Source organism: Gavialis gangeticus, unplaced genomic scaffold, assembly GCF_001723915.1.
Source record: "Gavialis gangeticus isolate Ggan-Ray unplaced genomic scaffold, GavGan_comp1, whole genome shotgun sequence".
NCBI classification, from domain to species: domain Eukaryota; kingdom Metazoa; phylum Chordata; order Crocodylia; family Gavialidae; genus Gavialis; species Gavialis gangeticus.
Window position 1 is genome coordinate 44,971,527 of NW_017728993.1, and position 26,146 is coordinate 44,997,672.

General features: G+C 43.3%; 1 protein-coding gene across 1 annotated transcript in view; it reads right to left on the reverse strand.

Moving 5' to 3' along the window:
* The window catches only part of DPYD (dihydropyrimidine dehydrogenase), an 865,232-nt gene that overhangs the window by 818,585 nt on the left and 20,501 nt on the right, over positions 1 to 26,146 (reverse strand). Inside the window, exon 2 of the mRNA XM_019501664.1 lies at positions 14,119 to 14,201. Within this exon, the coding sequence (XP_019357209.1) occupies positions 14,119 to 14,201 (83 nt within the window). The remainder of the gene's footprint in view (positions 1 to 14,118; positions 14,202 to 26,146) is intronic.

The window sequence follows — 26,146 nt, forward strand, 5'->3', positions numbered from 1 at the left end:
CCTGTGGTGGACAGCAAGGCAATCCCTCTGTAATTTCCACAGTCAGACCTGTCTCCCTTCTTGAAGACTGTCATGATCATGGCATCTTTGAGGTCATCTGGAATTTTCTCATTATTCCAGATCCTTAAGGGCATGTAGCTGTGATGTGAGCTTCACTCCCCCCACTTGAAGATTTCAGCAGGGATTCCATAAACTCCAGGTGCTTTGTCATTCTTCATCTGCTTGATTACATAGATTTCATAGACATTAGAGGCTGGAAAGGACCTCGTGAAATCATCAAGTCCAGCCTCCCCATCATAGACAGGAAGTCAGCTAGGATCAAGTGACCCCAGCAAGGAAAACATCCACATGTTTTTTTTGAAAGAGTCCAGATTAGGTGTTTGCACCACCTCTGGGGAGACTCTGTTCCGGTCCCTGGACACTCACAAGGTAAAGAAATTTTTCTTCTGTCTAGTCTAAATCAACCTTCCTGGAGTTTATGGACATTAGACCTTGTTATCCCTTGTGGAGCTCTGGTGAACAGCTGTTCTCCCAGGTCAAGATATACTCCTCTAATATAATTGTAGGCTGCAACCAAAACCCCCCCGAGCTTTCTCTTTTCCAAACTGAAGAGTCCCAAGTCCCTCAGCCTCTCCTTGTATGGCCTGCTCTCCAGGCCTTGGATCATACAAGTGGCTCTCCTCTGGACTCTCTTAAGATTTTCCATATCCCTCCTGAAGGGGGGGGGGGCAAAACTGGATGCAGTACTCCAGCTGCAGTCTCACCAGGGCTGAGTAAAGCAGGAGGATGACATCCCTGGTTTTGTTTGAGATGCACTGGTGGACGCATGCCAGAGTTTAGTTTGGTTTGCCAGCCACAGCATTGCATTGGTGGCTCATATTCATCTTGTGGTCAATCAAGACCCCCAAGTGTCTTTCGGTCGTGGTGCTAGTGAGCGTAGTACTGCCGAGCCTGTAAATATGTTGAAGAATCTTTCTACCAAGGTTCAGCACCTCACACTTCTCTACATTGAAGGCCACCAGGTTTGGGTCAGCCCACCTTGAGAGTGTGTCCAAGTCAGCCTGTATCCCCAGCTTGTCCTGCAGTGTGACCACCCTCCCCCATAATTTGGTGTCATCCATGAACTTTGCCAGTTTGCATTTGACTCCTGAATCCAGATCATTAATGAAGTTGTTAAAGAGCACCGGCTCAAGTACCAAGCCCTGAAGGACTCCACTGGTCACCCTGTGCCACGTTGATTTGCTCCTGTCAGCTAATACTCTTTGGGTCCAAGCCCATATAGCCAGTTACCTAGCCATCGGACCATAAGATGAGCAAGGCCACAGTTCCCCAGCTTAACCATGAGGACATCATGGGGAACTAGGTTAAAGGCTTTCTTGAAATCCAGATATATGATATTCATGTCATCTCCCTTGTCCAGGGCACGTTTCCTGGTCATAGAAGGAGATGAGGTTGGTCAAGCAAGACCTGCCAGTCACAAAGCCATGTTGGCTGGCATTCAGACACTTGCCTTCCGCTGGTCTGGTGTTGATGGATACCCTGACAATTTTCTCCAGGACTTTCCAGGGATGGACATCAGACTGATTGGCCTATAATTCCCCAGGTCAATTCCTCCTCCCTTTCTCGAAGATAGGGACCATGTTGGCTCTTTTACAGTCTTCTGGGACCTCACCTGATTGCCATGAATTTTCAAATATCTTTGCCAGGGAGGATGCAATGATGTCTGCCAGTTCCTTCAAGACTCTCAGGCACACGGACTTGTGAATGTCCAGTTTCTCAAGGTGTTCCCTCACCTGCTCCACATCAATTTTGGGCCCATCACCCACTCCCAGGATGTATTGTGTCCTTTCTGACAGTGTGATCCCCTTGGGACGGTGAAAAACCACTATGAAAAAGTAATTTAGGAGACTGGCCCTTTCTTGGGTGTTGAATGTCAGTTGCCCCATTAGATCTCACAAGGGCCCAATGCTATCTCTGTTCTTTTTTTGACTTCCCACCTATCCAAAGGACTTTTTGTTGTCCTTGATTCCTGTAGCTAGCCTGAGTTTCATTTGTGCCTTGGCTTTTCTGGACGGCTCTCTACAGGTGCGAGTGAGTGCTGAGTAGTCCTCTTTGGTGATGCTTCCAGTTTTCCAACCGGTGTATCCTTCACTTTTGAGTTTAATGAGGTCCAACAGTTCCTTCTTCAGCCAAGAAAGGTCCAACAGTTCCTTCTTCCTTGCCCGTTGACTACATTTCTTGCAAGATGGAATGGTTTTCCCCTGTGCTTCCAGGATTATGTTTTTGAGAGATGACCATTCCTCATGTACTCCCTTTTCTAGGGGGGTATGGCCTCTAATTGCCTGATTGACCAAATCTCTGAGTTGCAAAAGTCAGCCTCCCCAAAGTTAAGGATTTCTGTTTTACTAAGGGATTTGCCTGCTCTTCGGTGAACTGAGAAGTTGACCAATTCATGGTCGCTGTCACCACGCTTCCCCTCAATCCTCAAATTGCTCACCAGGTCCTCCCCTTTGGCCAGGACCAGATCAAGTAATGTCTCTCCCCTAGTTGGCCTGTAGACCTCTTGTGTTAGGTAGAGGTCATCAATGCAAGCAAAAGAGCTACACAACCTGTCAGATTTGGCTATGTGTTCATCCCAAGAGATGTCAGGGAAGTTGAAGTCCCCCATGACAATCAAGCATCGGGAGGGCGTCTCCATTATCCCTACAAGGTCAAAGTCATTTTCACAGAGGAGAAGAGACAGTTCCTCTTGCTTGTTTCCCAAGCTCCTGGCATTCGTGTACAGGCAGTTAAGTCTGCCATGAGAAGCCTAATGCTTCCCTATGGGGTGAGGAGGGACCTTTCCTTGGGCTGTCATCAGAGTGGGTTCCCTTGAGCTGCCCAAGTTATTAGTAATGCAGCTGACATGTCCTGGGCTAGAACTGTTAATAGACTGCCTGTCCCCCAGCCATCTTAGTTTAAAGCCCTGTCAAGAAGGTCAGTCATTCTAGCCAAGAAGAGCTTCTTCCTTTTCCAGGTGAGGTGGAGGCCATCCCTTCTCAACAGTCCATTCTCTCTGAAGTGCAGACCATGGTCAAGGAAGCCAAACCCCTCACAATGGCACCTTCTCCAGTCTTTTATTCACCTCACCGATACACCTTTCCCTCTGGAGCCCACATCCTGCGACTGGGAGGGTCAAAGAAAAAACTATCTGTGCCCCCAGGCTCCTAAGCCCAGCCCCCAGAGCCTTGTAGTCATGCATGACCCAGCCCAGACTGCTCTGCACTGTATCATTCATGCCCATATGGAGGAGTAGCATGGGACGGTGGTCAGAGGGCCAGATGAGTTTGGGGATCCTCTCTGTCACATCCTGGACACAAGCTCCAGGCAAGTGGCAGACCTCATGGGCTAGGGGGTCAGGATGACAAATTGTTCCCCCTTTCCTCCTAAGGAGGGAGTCACCCACCATGATAACTCTGCATCTTCTTCTAGGCGCAGGTGCTGGTAGTCCTCCATCCTCACATACTGGAGCTGGCGGAATGGCTGGCTCAGTTGATGTGAGAGGTGCAAAGCAATTGTGCAGCTCCAAGGTAGTGGTAACCCTGGTGCCATGCCTCTTTGGGCCAGAGACAACCATCATCCAGGCAACCCCAGGCTGGACTTCATGACGGTTCCTTGGTTCCACCACGCTGTCATCAGCCGTTGGGTGGAGAGCCTGAAAGTAAGAGTCCAGTTCCTGCTTTGCATCTCTAATGGAGCACAGCCACTGAACTGTTGCTTGGAGTTTCCTAATCTGGTATTCCAGGGCCTCCACCACTGGGCACACCAAACTCATCTTGCTAGACAACCTCACCATGTAGCCAGGGGCTTCACCTGAGTAGGGGCCAGGGCCATGGGTCCTGCCCAGGTAGGGGCAGGGACCGCAGGTTCCATTTTGGTAGAGGGCAGAACCATGGGCTCTGTTTGGGTGGAGACCCCAGTGGTGTCAGAGCAGGGGAGTCTAGGTGCACAGGGGAGCCTCAGGGTGTGGCATGTCCCACCCACCATGGCTTTCCTCACCTCAAGGGTTGAAGGGATTCTAAGATCATCTCTGAACGGGTGTTGTGGGATGGAGTTGAGAGCAGTCTCATCAACAACATATTCTTGATTGAGAAGGTCTTGAAAATGCTCCTTCCAACAAGCACTGAGTCTCCCCTTTTCCTGATCAGGTCTTCTCCATCCTTAGGTCTCAAAGAGAGCCTGGTGCTCTCTTTGCTGGTCCCTGGGTGCTCAAACCAAAGATGGCTTGGGTGGCACTGAAAAAACCATGCATATCATGGTTGTCAGCAAGATACTGAGTCTCCTTCACCTCATCTTTGCACCATCTGTTCTTCATATCACAGTTCCTCCTCTGGACCTCTGTTTTGGCTTGTTGGTGAGCTTCTTTTACTTGGATTCAATGCCATTCTGCCAAGCACAAAAGGTCTTGCACTTGCAGTTGATGAACTCTTGGATCTCCTGGTCACTCTTATTTAATCAGTATTAATGCTTCCTGGTAGAGAATCCAAGTGGTCTTCACAGGTGCTGATGATGGTGGACTTGAAGGGGCTGCTGACATTCTCCCATTGTTCATTAATTCTGATAGGGAACTCATTGAGTTGCCTTACAAGTTCATTGTTAATGGCAAAACAAGCTCCATGAAGTTGGCATTCTCCTTCCTGTTTATCCTTCCAGAAGAGGGTATAGCTGCCTCCTTGTTCTTTAAAGAAAGAACACGGGTCTCACTGGGTCCTGCTCAGTGCAGCAACATCAATATTCAACATCAATATTGTGTTGCCTGAGTTCTTGAGCCACAATTGAGGTGCAGCACTCTGGGTGTTCATTATTAGGATTATCCATGAAAGTCCTGATGCTCCAGGTCCTGAAAATGATTGAGTATCTTCATTGATTCGAACTGCAGTAAAGGTGATTCCCCCTGGATACAGTTATCCAGTCAGGAAAAGAGTACGGAGACTACGTTTACAGTACCTTTTCTATCCCCCTCCCCACGTGGAGTAAGCAGAACAGATCCCAAAGAAGACTAATCAGTCACAGTTGAAGCTGCCTAATCACACTCCTGGCTCTAAGAGCTAGATAACCTTCTTGTAACTGCCGTCTTTGTGCCAGTTAATAGCCAAGAGCTTCCACACCTCACAATTCTGTTCCCATCATCACTAGCTGGTCACCAAAGGACTTGAAAAATGTGCTGGAAAAGTAATTTCCATGGAAAATACCTGCACATGATTTATTTTATTATGGAGAAGGTGCTGCACATCAGCTTTCACATAGTTCTTGACAGAATGGGACCTTGATCCAATGGCAAGAAGGCCAAAACAACTGGAGACCTCTGCTACTGTCTTCATCCACCTTTGCAGCCACTGAAATTCTATCATCTTCTTCCATTTACTCTGCCATTTGAGACTTGTAGATCCATGGCTGGGAGTTGGGCATGCTTATTATGATGGTAACCCATAATCACCATGTCACAGCACCATTAAAGAATATATGGAGCTTTTCAGGAGGGAAAGCATTGATATTGTTGCTGTCCTTTATCTTCCAGCCCTCCTTCCCACCAACTCTGCAGTACAGTGGTTGGGAGTACTCACCAAGGAAGTGAAAGACCTTGCTCTGAAATCAGAGCAAGAATTTAAACCTGGGTCTCCCATATTCCAGGCAAGCATTCTACTTCCTGGGTTATTGGCTGTTCTGGACTAAGTCTGTTAATTTCACAAAAAAAATTCAAAAGGTCTTATTTCCATTCCATATCATAACAAAAACTTCTGAATCCTCAACATGCTGTGCAAAAGAAAATCATTGTTTTTCGGCCATCTCTACACACCATTCATCAGCTATATCCCAGACTCTAAATTAGAAGAAACAGGGCACATCTACATGAGACACTACATCACCATAGCAATGAGCTATGGTGATATAGTTCAAGCTGTGGGAACTAGGGGTATGGAAAGTGGGCCCTATTCAATTTGGATTCAGATTCAGCCTGAATCAGGGACAGTGATTAGATTTGTTGATTTGGATCACTGTCCCCGATTTGATTTGGCCGAATGCAAATCTGAAGATTCAATACTGATTCAGAAAAATCAGTGATTCAGACATAGACACAGCTTTAAATGTTTTTTCTACATACCTCAAGGTACCAGCGTGGCTTGCGAACGCTGCAACGCTGGGACAATTTAAGCATCCTGCAGGAGCTCGGGGGGGCCCTCCATGTGCTCAGCAGCAAACCTGGAAGTGGACCAGAAGTACTTCTTGTCCAGTTCCGGGTCCACCGGGGAGTGCATGGGGGCGCCCCTGCACCCACCTGGCTCAGCAATCGGCTGCAGGGGGTGGGTAAGAATGCGGGCGTTTAGCTCAGAAACAAGCAGGCAGGCCACTGGGAAGTCGGCCCCGAGAAGGCCCCCTGTTACAGGGGCCCTCCACGTGCTTAGCGGTGAACCCAGAAGTACTTCTGGTCCACTTACAGGTCTGAACCCTCCCAGCTCGACAATCAGCTGTGGTGTATGGGAGGAAAGCTTCCGCAGATAGTGCCCCCTGGCATCAGGGTGGGACATGGGCAGCCTTCCACTTAATTACAACATTACAACATTAACTAATGTTGTAACATTAACTAATTAATTCCAACAAGGCGTGGTGGGTAAGAATGCGGGCGTTTAGCTCAGAAACAAGCGGGCAGGCCACTGGGAAGTCGGCCCCAAGAAGGCCCCCTGTTACAGGGGCCCTCCACGTGCTTAGCGGTGAACCCAGAAGTACTTCTGGTCCACTTACAGGTCTGCCAGGGAGCGCACTGGGGGGTCCCTCTGAACCCTCCCAGCTCGACAATCAGCTGCAGGGGGCCCCGGGTACTCCCCCAAAACACAGGAGACACCAATCGCTGAGCTGGGGGAATGGGGGGAGGCCAGCGCGCTCCCCAGCAGACCCAGAAGTGGACCAGAATTGCTTCTGGTACACTTCCCAGTCTGCTACTGAGCATGCTGAGGAGTCCTCCACACTTCTGTGGGACACTCCATGCACCCCAGCATCACAGTATTCATGAGCCACCTGCTACCTAGAGGTATGTAAAAAAAAAAAAAAAAAAAAAGCATATAAAGCCATCTCTATGTCCGAATTGCCGAATCTTTCTGAATCAATTTGGAGTGTTCTGATTCAATTCAAAGAAATTAAATGGTCCTGATTCAATTCAGATTCAGAGATTTGGCCATCAAATCGGGCCGAATCTCCACCTAATCAAATCAGGAACTGAAGCTTCACACAACCCTAGTGCACATGTAGATATGCCCATTGATTATTATTAGCTCTTCTTCAAAAAGATGCTAAGACAATAGCATGAATGGAGCTGGTACTTGTTAGTGATAATATCAGAATGAAAACCACAAATGTAGCCTCATTTCCATGTTCTTATCAGAAAACCAAAGGCATAAGGCTAAAAAAAAATCCATCCTATTCAATATTTTTTTTTCTAGATGGAAGATAACGTCTGTCCACTCTTGCTCAGGAATGAATAGAATGGTTTCTACATCTCTTTTACTAAGCTGATTTATCAAAAACCATTCTCAGTAATACACCCCCCCACCAAATCATGGTTTTATTCTTCAGTCACCAAGTTTTATAATCATATTTCCTTAGCCAGTCTTCCCAAGAAATGACCTAACCCTATGACAGCACCTTTCGGAAAGACTGTAGGTGGGTGTTCAGTTTGAATTGGGATACAGATATTTATATTAATACTATTTTTAACACCTTGCTACCTGACATCATAAGCTGTATTACCTTTGTTGGCAAAAAAATTTTTTTTTTTTTTAAAAGCAAACAAATGAATACCCTCGCCGCCACCCCCCACCCTGGCCCTTTCTCTATGAAAGGTTTCTTGGAGGAGACTAGAAAGATCAAGATAATGCTTGACTCAATCTATGTTAGAAAACCGTATGAAATATGTAATGCCTGACTGGTTATTACCATATTTATCTGAATCCAAGATGACTTCAAATTTAAGATGCCCCTCCTTGTAATTATAACAAATGTGTTATAATTTTCCATGTACAGAATCTAACTAGTGGAAAGTCATCTTAAATTTATCCTTCCCCCTGCTGCAGCACGGAAAGCAGCAGCAGAAGCAAGGGGCCAGACCCCAACCCCTTGCTCCCCTATCTCATGCCCCCACCATGCCTATGCCTGCCCCCCTGCGCTTCCCCCCACTGCCTGCCCCCTACCATGTAGCCCCCTACTGCCTGTCCCCTATGCCTGAGCCAGGACCCCACCTCCTGCTCTGCCCTGCAGCCTGCCCCTTCACCCCTTGCCCCTCATGCCCATGCCTTCCTCCACCCCTTGCCCCCCCATTCCTGTCCCGTCATGCCTGCCCCCCAACTCACTGACCCCCTGTTGGACAAAAGACCAATGCACGGGTTCACCAACCAAGATCTTTACTGAGTGACACACAGATCAAGTGGGTAAACGCAATGCTTTATCTAAAACAACTCATACTCATGCACACACATACACACAGGCCAATCCACTGGTGCTCAGGTTTAGTCACAATGGCCAGTTGCAGTGCCTCTGGATACAATGATCTTATGGGAGGGACGCCGGTAGTTTTTTCCTGAGTTGACAGTGATGGCATATGATGTCATCAAGGCCCAGTCTTCACTGTCCTTATATATTCAGTTTAGGCAGACTTTGCTGCAGCGCCCCTGACAACCCGCTTAGCCATTCATCTTGTTGCTGTTGAGCTGAGGTGCTGAGCTGAACTCACAGTCTTTTAGTCATATACATCATGGCTTAGGTATGCAGATGGATGGATAGGGAGGAATCACTTGTTTTACAACCTCCTGAGACAGGGAGTCTGCTGTGCTTTTTATCTTCTCTTAGATGGTTTATTTGTTCTTCTTATCTTCCTGTTACCCAGTCTGCTGAGAAAGCAGCCTTGAGATGTTTGAAACCCTATTCATTCACTCACTCATGTATTCATCTAAAATTAATTTTTGATAATATTCTCAAGACTCCCACCCTATTTACCTTCTGCTCCGGCTCTGCTCCAACTCTGAGGCAGTCAGCAGTAGCAGCAGCTATGACCCAGATCAAGCCCATCCCAACTAGGGAGAAGTGATGGCAGCTCCTGGCCAGGCCAGGTCAGTGCTGGAGGGACAAGAGCTAGAAAAGAAATTAAGCAGTGGCAGGGGGCAGACTGCATAGTCCCCCATTACACCCCCCCAAGCTGAACACATGCGTCTCCCCCATTTCCTGCCCCACCCTTGTTGTGAACCCCCCTTCTCCACCAAAACAAGTCATCCCAGCCCAGAGCAGGTGCTGGCCCAGCTCAAGCTTCAGCCCTGAGCCCAAAACCAAACCCAGAGCTGAGCTGCCGCCTGCACTGGGCCAGTACTTGAATCCAAGATGAGGCTCCCTGCTGTATGCTAACTGGGGGCGGGGGGGAGGAACCTCATCTTGGACTTAAGTATTTATAATGCCCCAAAGCATGTTAGGATTTTTTCAGATACATAATCATTCAGGGTCCTGCCACAAAGTGTTTCTACTCCATACAGGATCCTGTGAACAGCAGAAACTAAAGGGATACACTACAGGATCTTCCCTTCCCTACCATACTTATTTGTTTCTTTCTGAAATTTACCAATGACTTGATTGTACCTTCCTGCCACAAAGTCTATGTTTACTGCATATTCCTTTAGCCTTTGCCTAACGATTGGTTTTTGATTTCCTCCAGATTTCTAATAAAACTTATTTCTAATAAAGTCTGCTTAAACTTGCACTCTCACAGGCAAGAGCCATATAAGCATAGCAGCACTCCTTCCCCTCCTCAGGCCCTTCCGCATGCCACTATGTAGAGGCTGCAAGAGGCTTAACAGAGCCAGCTGTGGCAATTCTACTCCAGACAGGAACTCCTATACAGCAGCCAAAGCTAGTTTGGAATCGCCTCTGCATTTTTAGGCTGGCACAAAGCAATTTTACTGGGAATCAGGATTCAGCTTTTTTATAGTGGACCTATAACAAATTGAAACCAAGTAAGCAGAAGCTTAATGTTCTTATACACAATCAGGCATTATATGTACATCTATACTATTTTTTCTGGAAAGTTACTGTATAAAACACCAATTGGAATTATATCTATTCGAAACATGTAAACCACTAATTTTCCCACTTGTAAAACATTGATTCAAAAACTAATTTACTTTTATGGTTTATTTAAGCTTTGCAACTACATTAAAATATGATCATATATCCACAATGGTTTATTTATTAACAAGATTAGCAAAACATTAAAATCATAAAGCAGCACTTCAATTATGTGTACTTAAAATTAAACCAAATTCTCACAACACCAATCCTTATACCCTGAATAATGTTAACTATTAGCAGCTCATTATCTCACTCAAGGTCTAAAATAATATGCAAATTAGAATGAGGGGAAGTTTCTATGCTATAACATTATTTTTTTAAAGCACTGAAGAGAATATTTTTTTACAGTTTAAAAATATATGTATGTATAATGAGAAACATGTTTATCATTTCATTCCTAATTCAAATATCAATTGGTTTTCTGTGGGGGGAGGGGGAGAGACACTCTTTTGAGCATTAGTGTTTGTTTATGCAGAGTACCAAGATACTCTTATCCCAGAAGCATGTTTAAAACTATATTAACTTGAGTGCTTTTTTGAAAGAGAAAGTTAAAATGGAAGGCTAATTCCAAACTGAACCACTAGGGAAAAATTTTCATTGCATCTCTCATCTGACAGACCAATAGCACCATTCTGGGAAATCAGAGCGAATTTGGGCAGACTTCCCACTAAACTTAAGACTTAACTGAGGTCCACATTTCTGCCTAACTATCTAAATCAGGCTGTCTTGTTTTTAAAATGGCCACACAAATTCAGTGCCTCTATGCATTGTACAAGCCCACTCCCACATATTTCCCCCACCAAAACATGGAACTTCCCACGTGTTTGAGGGAGAAAGCTGTACCCTTCTCCAACAGGCATGCCAAAATAAACTTTTCAGGGACTGATTCAAAGTTCACTGGAGTCAGTGAAACTTCATGGACTTCAGAGTCTTTGGAGCAGACTCTCAAAAGGCACTAACATAATTATGAATAACTAACATGGTCTCAGACTTGATTCTGCTCCAGTCAAGTCAATGAAAACTTTACTAGTAGCTTCATCAAACATGGGATCCTGCAGATACTCATCTATCACAAACGTAAGAAGATTCTCAAGCACAGAGATGTTTAGTCTCTTAGGCTAAGTACAGACAGTCAAAAAAAACCAAGGCTGAATCGATTCAATCTTTGCAGGTTAGTCTAAATTGAACAAATAAGCAAGTGACCAGACATTCAGTTTTGATCTGGAAATGCAGCCACATGCCTGCAGTGGCCCAGGCCAGAAGCTGGAGGGCACTACAGCACGCCTCCCTGCTCAGCTGGAGCAGACAACTTGGGCCAAAGCTAGCCCGCCAACCCTGCAAGGGGAGGTTTGTGGGGAAGGTGCAAAGCATTCTGGGATGCTGGGAGCTCTGAGTTAACTTGAATTTTGAGGGGATTTGGGACAGAAGCTCAATAAACCAATTTAACCTAAATCAATTGAGTCTGATATTACATCCCTCCAAGTTTATCCTAAACCAGTTTTGTCCATTTTGAAAGTGGTTTATGTGCACTGAACTTCTGTTATGTTACAAATTTGAGCTGGTTTCTGATCATTTATACCAGTTTGTGCATTATTTCTGTCCCTAGCCTTTCTTGAATATGGTCATCAAAAATAAGTGGGGTGAGGCTACACTTCAAGCACAAGATTTTCCCCTCCTCACCATATGTTTTCTGGAACAAAACAGTACGCAGAGGAATATAGTTAATATAGAGCTCTCTGCCTGTGTTGTCATATTGCTAATCTTTCAACTATCTCAGAGATTTGCAATTGTGGGACTTCAGAGCAGTGTGGTACCCTGCACAATAGATATCTTATATCGAGCCACATATACTTTTTATTCACTTGCAACAACACAATACAGGCTAAAGTCTTCATTTAATCAGTCATTCAAGTGTGAGTAAATAAAAATTAATATAAGTTAACAGTCTTTTATTTAACTCCATAACAACACACAAGAGAATCCAGCTGTACGAAAATTGCTTCTACACTGAGAAAGAATAGAAATATTGTGATCTGTGCCACACTTCTCAGTGGAAGAAAATATCCAAAAAATGAAGTTCTCCTGTTGCTACATGAAAGGCCTAGATGTACAGAGGAAAGTGAATGACTACATAGGAAGAACAGAACTGATTATGCACTTGACAGCACATTGTGTATAAGGTAAAAAAAAAAAAAAAAAATCAGAGTGAAGCAACTTCTTTCTAAACTTTCAATTACAATAGTGTTGTTACTTGTAACACCAGTAGGTGAAAAATATTCAGACAGGAGTGAATTTGTTGGCAAGTAATAAGAACAGCTTTCAAAACAGCCAGGACTGCATTTCATGTGTGAAACACCCTTACAAACAGTTATTCAAACTAGTATTCACAGTATGCATGAGCATCATGAACACAATTGCAAATAAAATCTTGCTCCCCCAATTTTGAAGGAATTATGAATGCCAATAAATTGTTTTGCTTGCAAGAAGATTTGCAAGCATTTTTGCTGCATTTTCTCCAAACTGAAAAGTTACTTTCTGACAGACAATTAATGAACGAATTCTTATGAGCCTATTTAAATCCCCTAGTAGTCATTTCTCTTTTTTACCCCACTTTTAATCACCTATAAGTGCAATTTAGACTTTTTTATGCTCACTTGAGGTCATATGGTGACCACTGTCATTTACATTACTCCAAACATAGCCAAAGGAGTTTGCAAAGATACTTTATGAATTGGGGGGGGGGGAGGAGGAGCAATTCTGGCACCTATCGTCTTACTGGGTGCATCTATGAGACATTTATTGCCTAATTAGCTCTACAGTAAACATCTCAGCATCTATATGTGTGGCCCTATTATGCCACAAGAAACTAATAAATTACAGGTTAGTACTTGTTAGTACTAGTACTTACACAAGTACTATCCCGTGGCAGAGCTTTTCGTGAGCAGCAACACACATATAGATACTGATCCAGCTCACTGGGTGGGCACAAGAGTGTTTCAGGGTGGGGGCTGCCTGTCAGATAGCCACATACTGAAGCACCCTTGTGCCCTGGCCAACCCCTCCACAGCACATTGAGCCAGGTTGGAGCAGCTCCAGGCTGGCAAGCTGAGCCCCCTATGCCCTCTGCCAGCCAGCCAGAGCTGCTCCAACCTGGTTCAATGTGCTGCAGTCCCAAAAGCACATGTAAGCACAGGCACTTGGGAGCAACAAACTCTGGTGCAATATGCACCACGGTTTATTGCTCCACATTAATATGCACATGTAGATGCACCCACTGTGTAGTACCTTTCTTTGGGACTAGCGTCCATTACTCTAATACAATTACTCCTGAAGCACAGTATTAAACAATGTGAGTAAGGGTAAGAGAAAGCAACCCAGCTGATGGCTGGTTTAAATGTCTTGTAACACACACATTCTGTATCTTGTAATGACAGATACTGAATGTGCAAAATACAAACAAAACTACAGCTTATGAAGCTCTGGAAACATTTTTAAAATACATGGTTTACCAAGCCAAAAAATCATTTGGTTTTAAAGTACAGTAATATAATTCTATCCAAGTCTAACAGAAAAAAGGCAGCACAGGTCACTTATACATAGAAAAATTAAATCCAAATTAGGAACAAATACAGGCTTGTTTAAGCACCATTGTACAATTTCTTTAACACTTACACAAATTTAGCTGAACAATATTTTCATTCATTCATACAGTTTAGTATAAATATAAAACAAGGCACCCCTTAAGCATTTTAAGTAACAAATTAAACATTTACGTTTTTTACTGTGCAGCAAGGCTTAACGTTTATGCAGCTTCAAAACCAAAGTACAGCCTCAAGGGAAGCCTCTCCACTGACAAATTAATACCTTAGAGAATAGAGCTGAATGGTGGCAATGAACTCATTTGTTCCCCCAATAATGAAGAATGACTCTTTCTTTACCACATCTGTGACGGTTGCTATGGTGACCCAGACTTACCTCACTGCTTCTCGAAGTGCTCCTCGCTCACTAAGAGTTGTGTGCTTGATGTCATCAAAATTATTTTCTAGTTTCTCAGTGTTCTGCAATAAATGGAAAAATCTACATTAGACTCTTAAGCAGGATTTTTGCACTACAAATCATCCATACTTGCTGTACTGCAAACACAACTATTTTATATTAATTATATATTCACACAAATTATGCATTTGCCTTTAATTGCACAGGCATCATTAAAAATGACATTGTGAACTCTTAACAAAGTAAGCATGAAGCTTATGATATGGTTGTCATGGAAATCCTTTTATCAATGTTCTATGATAGCATATACAGAATGTTTGCCTACTTTTATTTTTGAAGGGAGAATAAACATTTTCTTCGTTAGCAATAAGTAACACTACAAAACCACCACAAGATACAATGGGCAAATGTATAAGTAGGGGTCTACTTAACTCGCGGCAAGACAAAGCAATTTTTGTAGTTTGGTCGGGGCACAAACAGCTGCTTTCAAAGACATTTCCCAGCAGCCCCACACCTCACAGAAAGGAATATGCCATATAATTTAACAGCAAATGCCACAGGAAGTAAATTATACCATATAATTTATCATATTTTTATAATTTAAATATTAAATTTAAACCTAGTATAAATAAAAATGTATATACAATATAAATTGTAACTTACATAAACATAATTTATTATATGTAGCGTTCAACAAAAAGTTTAGAAATACTAATTAATGTTAACCTTAGAAACATTTTCACTTCACTGACTGGTGGCTTCACTTAGTCTACGTCACTAGCAGACAGTAACTCTAGATCCCATGATTGTCACATTGTCTTTGTAAAGTGTAAAACATTGGGACACACTAAAACAGCGGATTATATAAATAATATGTGGGGCAGGTATTTTTGGTTGATTTCGTGGGAAATCACGGCCAATATAATATTTCCTCGAGATGGCGGACAATGCCTTTTTTTCTCAGTTTCCACAAAAACTGCAAAACTGTAAATCAAGTAGACCCCTATGTATAAGCATGGCAAGTTGAAATACAGGAGTCAGAATTTAAATCAAGTCTTTAAAATTCTGTACAACACTTTCAGTATTGTCTGAACAAATTAATGATTCCCAGTTCCATTCATATCAGAATATTGTAGCAAATATAAAAAGCTGATTTATGAAGATATCACATAAACTGATTTTTATTTTTGCCCAAATTCAGGGGTCCCAGTTTTCTAAAGTTAAAATATCAACAAATGTTCTGAGAATAAAATAAATAGGCTTCTTTCTTAATCCTTAACTACTACCTTTTTTCTACATACTAATATTAAAGGAAACAGTAGGCCCTTTTGCCATGCAATGGTAACATTATTTATACCTGCTGAAAGAAAATGTAAAATACCACCAAGTTGGAATCACAATCATCATGTAACTATGTTCACTTCACTGAGGCCTATATGATTATACAACATACAAAGCACTAGACAAGCAGCGACCATTAGACCTTTCTGAGGTATCTCATCTCTAGCCCCTACCATTCATTGGTGCAACTCCAGCTCAGTGACACTTACTGCCAAAAGGCATCATTTTTAGGGCTGTGCGAAGCATCAGTAGCTGATTTGATTCAGAAGAGATTCAGCCCAATTTGGGGACCGAATCTCTGAATCCAAATCAAATCAGGAGACTAATTTAAAGCTCTGAATCAATTCGAAGCATCCGAATCGATTCAGAAAAGCTTCAGAAAAGATTTGGCCACTTTGGAGACTAAACAGGCAGCTGACACAGCTGCCTCCACCTAGTAAGTCTGTTGGGGTTGGGGGGAAGGAAGGGGCATGGAGGAGGGAGGGATTGGGGCTGGGGCTGAGACAAGGTGCCCAGCCGTGGCAGGAGAAGGATGCAGGCATGGCTCACTCCAGGCAGAAGGGAGCAAGCAGCAGCAGGGCATAGCTCCTGCTCCCAGTGCTGCTGCGCCCGCATCCTATGGCCTTCCGTGCCACCTGGCAAGCGGTAGCAGGGCAAAGCCCCCACTCCCAGCACTGATGCAGGTGCAGCAGTGCTGGGAGTGGAGGCTATGAACTGCTGCGGCCTGGAGCGAACTGTGGCTACATCGCGTCCTCTCCGCACTGGCTAGGCAACCAGCAACAGGGCATAGCTCCCACGGCTCCCCCGACCAGGGCAGGGGCAGGCACAGCCAGAGGAACCACGGGAGAAGCCCCCATGGATGTCCTGCCCAGCCCCATTCCGCACCCAGCCCAGCCACCCGGCACTTTAAAAAACAAACAAAAAAAAAGCCACTGGGGAGGCTCCACCTGCCAACCAGAGCCCAGCACCACTCAGCCCCAGTGACCCCAGCTCCCATACAGCACGCATCATGCTACTGTCACATGCTGCACAGGGGGCCCTACATGAGCCCCCCAACCCTCCCCCTGCTCCTCCAGTCCCCCCACAGCTGCCCTGCCTGGGCTAGTTTCGGCCCTTTAAGAAAAATGGACAAAGTCCCCGAGACTCACTGCTCCTGCAGTGACTTTGGGGGGCTCATGCAGAGCCCCCCATGCAGCATGTTGCAGTGGGGGGCAGCGGGGATCGCCCCCCCAACTGGCAGCACCTGCTGATGCAGGGCTTTTTTTTTTTTTTTTTTTTAACAAGTGCTGGGAGCTGGGACAGGTGGAGCAGCCATTGCCAGGGCTGGGAGAGCGGGCAGGGGAACTGGCCTGGCTGATTGGGAGATTCAGAGATTTGGCAGCAGCCGAATCTCTGAATCAGATCCAGACAAATCAATTCCAGACAGTGATTCGAATCACCAAGTCAAATCACTGTCCCCCGAATCAGCTGAATCCGAAGCAAATACTAGCCACTTCATACAGGCCTACTACACAGCAGGATCCAGTCCCAAGGCCCAAAACCACTCCCCCTCACCCCCACCTCACACACTGGGATGTGGCCCCAGAGGACTGGCACCACCCCATCTCAGCCCCCCACACCTGAATTGGGCTGCCCAGCCCTGCATGCTGAGATCAGGCACCCAGTCCAGCGCATAGGACCCACAGCTCACCATGGGTCTGACAATTTGGCAGCAAGGGAACAGTGCCACCATTTCTCATTGTCAAATTTCTGGGCCTGTAGGGAGCCCCACGGGCTGGATGACATGGCACCATGGGCCAGATTCAGCCCACAGGCCAAGGGTTGAACACCACTAGTATAAAACAAAAGGAGAAAAGACACAGAGCTCCAATCACAATGCAATGTAAAAGCCAGAATAACCAGTTCACAGCCATGAGTTTTTAGGCATTTTCTTTCTATATCAGTGTTCCTCAACTTTTTAAGCTCAATGCATCCCTTGGAAAAATGCCATCTTTTTGTATCACCTGCCTGTCTTCTTCATACAGAGATATAATAGACCATTTCTTCTGTTGCAAAGAACAGAGAAAAACAGGGTGGAATGTTTTTGATACTACGGATTCCCATTGAAAACCTCTGGGTTTATCTTGTGAATTATGTGTAGGTATTTGCACACATAACAGTGTTAATATTGCACAATATTCTCCAATGTTTTTAAAAGGATCTCAGAGCACTCTAGTTGAGAATCATTGATCTACATCGGGGCAGACAATTATTTCAGGTGGAGGGCCCCTTAACAAGGTTGGTGAGCTTTCAAGGGCCGCTCGGGGTAGCACTGCCCCTTGACAGTTGCCTCACCCCCTGGACACCATCTTGGGATCAGAAGTCCCACCCCTAACCCCTGACTGTTGCCACTGGAATTCCCTCCCCTTACCCACTGGAAATACTCCTTTTGGGAGAGGGGGGTTACCATCTTAGAACCAAAAAAAAAAAAATCATACACTAAAAGTCAAACACCTACTATGACATATTTTAATTTTATTACAAAAAATATTTTGTCATTATTTGCGTTTGCATACTGTATGTAGAGATGATTGTGTAATAACTCAAAAATACATTCTTAGTCTTGTATATTGAGTCGGGGGTGTGGAGCGTTGTGTGTGTATGGTGGGGTGTGTAGAGGAGGTGTCTGTGTATGGTGGGGTGGGGCATGGGGGAGTTGTAAAGGGGCGTGGCTTTGTGTGGGGGGACATAGAGTATGTTGAGGGCTGCGTTTGAGGGGGTCATGGGGGCAGTGTGTGGGTGTGTGGCAATGGGGGGTGAAGGAGGGTGGTGGGTGTGGGAACTGTCCCCCACACTCTGCCCATGGTGCACAGCCCTGGCAGGCAGTGGTGGCAGCAGCAGGTAGAGATGCTAAGGGCACAGATGCTGCCATCCAGTGTGAGGCTCTGGCCTGCAATGCACATTGCAGTGAGGGCTGCAGCCCCTGCAGGGCTGTCTCTCTTGCCAGCGCTCCCTGCCGTGCACGCGCAGCCCCCAGAGTCATGCAACATGGGAGGGAAGCCCCATGCACTGGAGCCAGCTGCCTGCATCACCTGCAGCAGATGCTACATGAGTGTGGGGGCTGCAAATGCACAGCAGAGAACGCCAGTGACAGACAGCCCAGTGACCCCTTGCCATGATGCGCAGTGGCAGCATTTTGCTTGACCCTTATCTACATAATACTTAGAAAGCATAAAATCAAGATCAGCCTTGTCCATGTGTGACTGGGTGAATACAAGGAATTCTCAGGCTGCAACAACTTAGGATATATTCACTAAATCAGTGGTTTTCAAATGGTTTCACAGAACCCCAGAGGTGTCCACATCAGGGGCTCCACAAAAATATTGGGAATAATAGTGGAACAGACTGGGAAGCAGTGTATTGCCATTATCAGACCAGGTCACATGGCTATGCATCAGCTCACACAGCCTGCAGAACCAGGGGTAGGGGCTCCCCAGCAGAAGTAATATGAAAGCATCCATGACTTTAGGAACTTTGAAAACCACTGCACTAAATGGTAAGTATTGTAGCACACAGGCAAAGCAGTAACTACGGGCTTCTTCTCTTCCATGAATATTTATGGGGCACAAGCCCAAATGATCACTGACTCAAGATTGGGTTCCAAAAAGAAGAAGAAAAAAAATTCTTGAAGAATCCCTTATTAGCATATAAATACAGAAATTGCAAGTAGGGCCACAGCTTCTGCTAAACTCTTGTCACTGACAAAGGTTATAAGAGACAAGCCATAGCTAAGACAAATCATACGTTTAAAGTCTAGAACAGGAGAACAAAGGATAACATTCACTCTGCTGTATATGCTAAGATTACATTAATATCCATAAATATTGTGTGTGGGATAGTTTATTTTGGTCCATTGCACTATGAACATTCCCAGGTGTTCAGTTTTTAGTGATTATTATTAGAGAAAATGGAACCACAAGCAGTGAAAAAAATGTTTTTAGTGGCTTTTTGCCAGGTGACTTCCTCTGGGTATACATAAGGTCTGAAAGTTTAAACTATGATAGAATAATTATGTAACATTTTATTTCTTATCTCTGTTAACAGCTGTATTGTGCTGTATGATACCAAACCAAACACCACCTTAAAGAACAGAGCAACCACACAGAGACTCAATTAAAGTCGACTCTAAATGAAATAAAAGGCATTATAAAGCTGAGCTACCACTCATAAAACAACACAATTTTAAAATGTATAAGAAGGATTCTAACATAAACCACTACAAATAAAGAGGTGGGATTTCAGTTCCTTTGATTTCAAAAGAAACAAAGTCACAATGTTGAGAAAGACCGGAAAGAAATCTGAAATATATATGGCTCATTTAATAGGTGTTAGACTTGAACTAAATCAGGCTGTACCAAAATAAAGAACTACCTTGGGGAAAGTCCACAAATGTGGCAAAGGCAGAGCAAGTGCTGGAGCAGGTGGACAGAAAGGGATAAGAGGAAAAAGGTGGGGAATGGAGAGGGGGAAGAGATTCATCATCACGTACATGGAGTCTGGCCTCATCCCAGGGGCAGAACTGAGGGACCGCATTCGAGGCTCAGGGGAACCTGGAGACCTGGCAGAGCAAAGGGGTACCAGCACAGTGCAGCAAAGGATGGAGGTGGGGCATCCGCAGCAGGATGGCTCATATAAAGCCCTGTCCTAAACAATATTTGCACCCACCTTAGCATGTTTTGGGTGCTACCACATTGTAAGTAAAACTTCCAGAAGCAAGTTCTGCTGCACACAAGCTTCATAATGCAGGTCCATCTCTAACAGGCTAAGCAAGGCCAATAACTGCAACACACCTTCCAACTCATGAAGAAAAATCAGAATTTCCCAACTCAGTCCCCTAATTTTTAATAAGGATTGAAATTATGACATGGTTCACAAAGCTTCAGTAATTTTTAAATGTTATTTAAACTTCCTGGTTGTAACATCAGCCAGGATTTATTTTCTAAAAGGTCTTTTTAACCTTTCATCAGCCTAGCTCTTTCAAAAGGTCTTTTTGTCCTTCACAGAAGGGTTCTCTTTTCTCTGTTTTATTGATTACAAACATAATTCTTCATTCAGGCTCCCAAGCACAAGCAGAATGCTGAAATATCTATCTTAACTCAAAGCAAAAATACACTGTTGCTCTGCCTAGAATCCCCATGCTGTCCCCCTAAGTCACAGCAGACACTGCTGACTATCCTCGATCAAGAAGAGCTCATAAGTCTGAGTTTTTGACACAATCATTATCCCGTAACCCAAGCTAAACCTTCCTGCAAGCCACTGCTGATCAAGAAAATGATCCACGTCTATGGAAATGAGTTCCAAATCTCTCATTGACTCAAATGAAATCAGGATTGTGCTCTAAGCCATTTCCTGCTAGTTTAACTGTATTCTGAAATACTTAACATAAGAATTTCAAAGATATCAGTATTACAGATAAGGTCTTATAAACATTTATAGGTGGTTGAAGTGGAAAAAAAAACTTTTGATCTGACAACAGCTGTAAGACCTATTCTAAGGCAGCCTGTATCACTGAAGTTGAGTAGATATCTTATCCTACTTGACATACTGCCAAATCACAATCTTTTCTTAAAGTACTCTTTTGAGAAGAAAATCTTTAGGTAGAATATTGCTATTCAGTGGGACTGCTGAATTTGGTTTTAATTGGTATAGCATGATTTTAGGAAATTCATTAGAAGCTCAAGTTTTCTCCAAGTATTTGTGAAAGCAAAGCCTATAATATTTACTGAGGGAAACTTGTGATCAGAAACACTGTCAGAGCAAGGAGTATAAAGGAATTCATAGTACATCCTACTTCAAAAGAATGAGAAGCTCTCACCTACAAGACACATGTTACTGCCTATGCCACAGCACTTAAAGTCACTTTTTGGCTAACATGCACAGTGCACCTTTACCTCTACGGGTAATTTACTACTGGATCAACTTATGAAGGGTCATAATGGATTCCCCTTCCTTGGAAATTTTTTAATCAAGATTAGATATTTTTCTAAAAGGCACGTTCTAGCTCAAACAGGAATTACAGTAATTCAGGGAAATTACAATGAGAATATGTAATCTTAAGAAAAATATTCCTCTAAGCATACATATATGGTTCTTTGGGGTGCTGAAACATCTTGGCCCAGACCCTCAGAGTAATTTAGGTATGTAAATTCATTTATTTAGGAGTTAGGCACCTAATTAACTCTGAGGACCAGAGTCATTGTGATTGGATTCCTGGCGGTTCCTGTAAAGATCCTTAACCCCTTTGAAAAAAAATAAAAGTAACAGACATGTCAAACTCGGCTCAATGCCCCCTGCCCACCACACACACACACACACACACACTTCCCATCAAATTAGGCATTGGCCATAGTGTAGCACAAACTTCTTAAAAACAATTAAACAACTGGCATCTGAGGAAGATTTTATAATGAATGTAGGATGTTTATTTCCATATTGATCCACTTATTGATATTTAAAATGCTAGCACTGATAATCACTTGTTATTCTAGGAAATCTCTGAATTATTTAATCAGCAGAAAACTTTATAAATAACTGTCTTGTGTTTTATAAACCCAAAGCAAAATTATAACAGGAATTTAAACTGTAATATATTGCTGCAAGGATAATTATTAAGGGAAAACACAGCTGACATTTTCTGATTTATGCACACAATCAGAGATGGAGTCCAAGGACTGTGACATAATTATCTTCATGCTAACAATTTTTGTAAATCTCTTGACAGAATTTTAGCTAATTTTAAAATGCCTTCTGAAGATTAGCACTTAAAATTGTTGGGGAAAATAGCACAATTTATTAGCAAGGGTATAATTGTAAACCTTCCAAATACTCATTGTGAATATCATTTAGACAATAACTCCTGCTTTAGCAGCTGGTATATAAGACTCCAGTTTATGGAATCTTGAAACAACAGAGAGAGTGGAATCTAATTAAACAGGATTACATGCCAAAGAAAAATTATTAAAAAAAACCTAATAGACAATTGTTATGAATTCAGAAGTCCATGCCAACTTCTTTTGATACAAACTTTTGTAACCATTAAAAGGAAAAGCTTTGTTCCCAAAAAACCAAAACATTCTTAGTTGACTTTTTCTTTCTTGATTTGGAACAGATTGCCTTTCTATACTGAAATACCACAAACAGCTAAAAAGCTTCACTGATCTTCTCTCTCAGATTTAAGCACCCATCTGCCATAGGATAAAATAATTAAATATATATTTTGTTCATTATAGTATTCATGGTATAATTCAATACAATTACAGTTCTTATATATCTATACAAGAAAGCCCCTAGAAACAAATTAGATCACATAGATGCCATTTGCTAAAGGGTTACCTAACATTCATTCTATCCACACAATATGCTCTTTGTTTTAAAAAAAGTGCATGTAAGACGGTACATTCTGTATACTATCCACCTACAAGACTCCTCCTCACTATTTGCTGCCATTCATTCTCAAGGGGTTCTTACTCCAAATATGGAAATAGAGACAGCTTAAAAATGATACTCTACCAGCTGTTCAACAAGAGAAAAAAAATGTTGTAAACGTGCATATTCCTATTATCTTGCAAAAGACTATCTCGAGCCCTCAGGTATTTATATAACATTTGACACTACATCATTCATAATATATGAACACTTCTTATAGCAATCTTTTCATTGCATTGTATATTCATGCTGGCCAAATGGGCTCTTAAAAGATTTTGAGCATTCTACAACAAGCACGTATATTCAAAATAATAGCAGATATTCTTCCCATAGCAAAGAAGCCTTAAGTTTTAGTAATCAATAAAAGTCAATAGAAAGCATATGTTAACCAGGATCGTGGCTTGTAATCAATGCTTCATTAGCCTAACCATGATACTTCGTTCATTCAGCATTCCAGAGGAATATTCTCCTTAAGGAGCTGTAGAATAGTACACACATGAAAATGAACACAAGTAAACATATGACGTTAGGAAGGAAGAAAGATATTTTTAAGGGCTGTATTGATATTAGAATGCTATAATAAGAGAGATATTTTAGAACTCCACACAAATCATAATTCAGAGCTCTTTTATAAATGTTGCCAATGTCACTGGAAATTATTAACTGGTGAAAATAGACCTAGTTATTTTTATAATTTCTCAGTCAAAAAAAATACAAAGATACAAAGTCTCTTAAACGTAAAAAGTAATTAAATACAAATACACTTGCCATTTTACTGGAGCTGTGAAATTCTATTTGAACCAGTATTCTGCAAAACTTTACTGTCAGCATTGTCCACATACAAGTGGTAAACTCATAAAGCTCTGCAGTCACAAAAATACAAGTATCCTGCTTGCATTCAAACTGCTGTTGTCAAAGCAGATGCAGACACTATGTGCTACAGCAGAAGATAACACATCAGATAGTATCGATACAGTGAAAGAAAGATGAGGACAATTCTTAAAGAAGTAATAGGACCAAGTATACAATACTGAAAAAGAGACAGCAGACCAAAGAATCCAAAAGAACTTATCCAAAAACCTGTTTATGATGTGTAAAACATCAAAGCCATGGCTGGAAATAAGACTGAGCAAAAGTTGCAGAGAATACAGGAGACAGCAATAAATAGGACATTTTGCAATTCTGCCTCTTCTCTACAGTCTCAAAGCTTTGTCTGGGCCAACAGGGAGAAGAAAAACTTTGTGATCCTTTAATGATCACACCCTCGCTTCTTCCTCCTCTTCTTATGGGCATTCAGCCTCTTCTTTCTCCAAACTCGGGATGAAGAGCCCTTGACCAACCATCTAGAAAGAAGAATACAGCATAATCCTGTTAGGCTTTTCCCTGGGCCTGGGGCACCATTTTGATCACCCTTCTCTTACAACACGGGTTACCATGATCCTCAACTGAGAGTTAATAGAAAGATCTCCCATCCTGAAGTCTTTTGCTTTATTAGATCCTCTAATATTACATGTACCAGCACTCCCTAGCACAGTGATTCTCAACCTTGGGGTACCACAAGATGTTTCGAAGGGTGCCACAACATGTGGAGATAAACAGATAAGTGCAGGCTCAGACTTGTCTCTGCCTGGCTAATCCTCCATCCCCACTGTCTGGCCTTTCTGCAAGAAGGTAAGTGCTGTAATATAAATTTTTTTAATTGGGTGCCCTGAGAAAGGTGCCTCAAGTCAAAAAAGGTTAAGAACCAGTGCCCTAAGAACTAGAAGACCAAACTCTCTAGGAACTTAAGTTAATTCCACAGCATTGAGTGCAAATTCCTAACATCTGCATATCAGGATCTGATTTATTGCTAATAGGCACCCAACTATTACTGACTGTAAGGCAGTGATAAGAATAATTGCAGAAATCACAATGTAAATGCTATTATTTTATAGCATTTTTACACAACTACAAGCACTGGTAGGCTTGTTTCTTCAACCCAGGAAGGATTCACTGCCACCCCAAGTTTCTTTCAGGGGCCAGTTTTATTCTTCAATAGGCAAAAATCAAAACAAAAATGTTTCCCCTACAGAATTCTCCTTTTGGCCTGAAAGGAAAATAAAATACAAAATGACAACACACTCTTTTCTTCAGTTACTCCAGTTCATGGCCTACTGAAGAAGCTCATTTCCCACCAGCAACTAAGCCACTTGGTTTCCAAATCTCTTGTTCCCATCTCCACTAAATCTGACACCTGATCATGGCTGGCTAAACCGTGGTCCCCTAATCCTTAAAGGCAAGGTGCTCTATTTATTTCACAGTATCACGTGCTTAGCTATTAGGGGTGTGCAAAACAGGCCATATTCAATTTGGATTTGGCCTGAATCAGAGACAGTGATTTGACCCATTGATTTGGATCACTGTTCCTGATTCAATTTGGCCAAATCTGAATTTGAAGATTCGATGCCGATTCAGAGAATCGGCGATTCGGCCATAGACACAGCTTAAATGTTTTTTTGACATACCTCGAGGTACCAGGTACAGCTCGTGAATGCTGCAATGCTGGGGTGAATGGAGCATCCCGCAGAAGTATGGGGGAGGGGCTTGCATGCTCAGCCACGAACGTGGAAGTGGACTAGAAGTACTTCCAGTCCATTTCTCAGTCCACTGGGGAGCACGCTTCCCCCCCGCCCCAGCATTCCCCCAGACCCAGGAGGCACCAGTCGCTGAGTCGGGTGGGGCGTGGGTGGGCCCCCTGGGTGCTCCCTGGCAGACCCAGAAGTGGACCAGAAGTGCTTCTGGTATACTTCTGGGTCTCCTGCTGAGCACGTGGGGAAGCCCCCTACACTCCTGCAGGATGCTCCATCTGCCCCAGGATCTCAGTGTTGACGAGCTGCCTGGTACCTTGAGATATGTAGAAAAAACATTTAAAGCTCTGTCTAGGTCTGAATTGCCGACTCTCTCCAAGTCAATTCGGAGGGTCCTGATTTGATTCAGATAGATTAGAGGGTCTCCCGATTCAATTCAGATTCAGAGATTTCACCACCGAGTTGTGCCACATCTCCTCCGAATCGAATCAGGAACTGAAGCTTCGCACAGCCCTATTAGCTATGTACTCAACAGCCTACCCCGTTATGTACTCTCCTACCATTATCCCTTGGAAACATAAAACAAGCGAGTGTGTAGCATATCACCCCAACAAGAATGTTTTCCCCAAATAAGT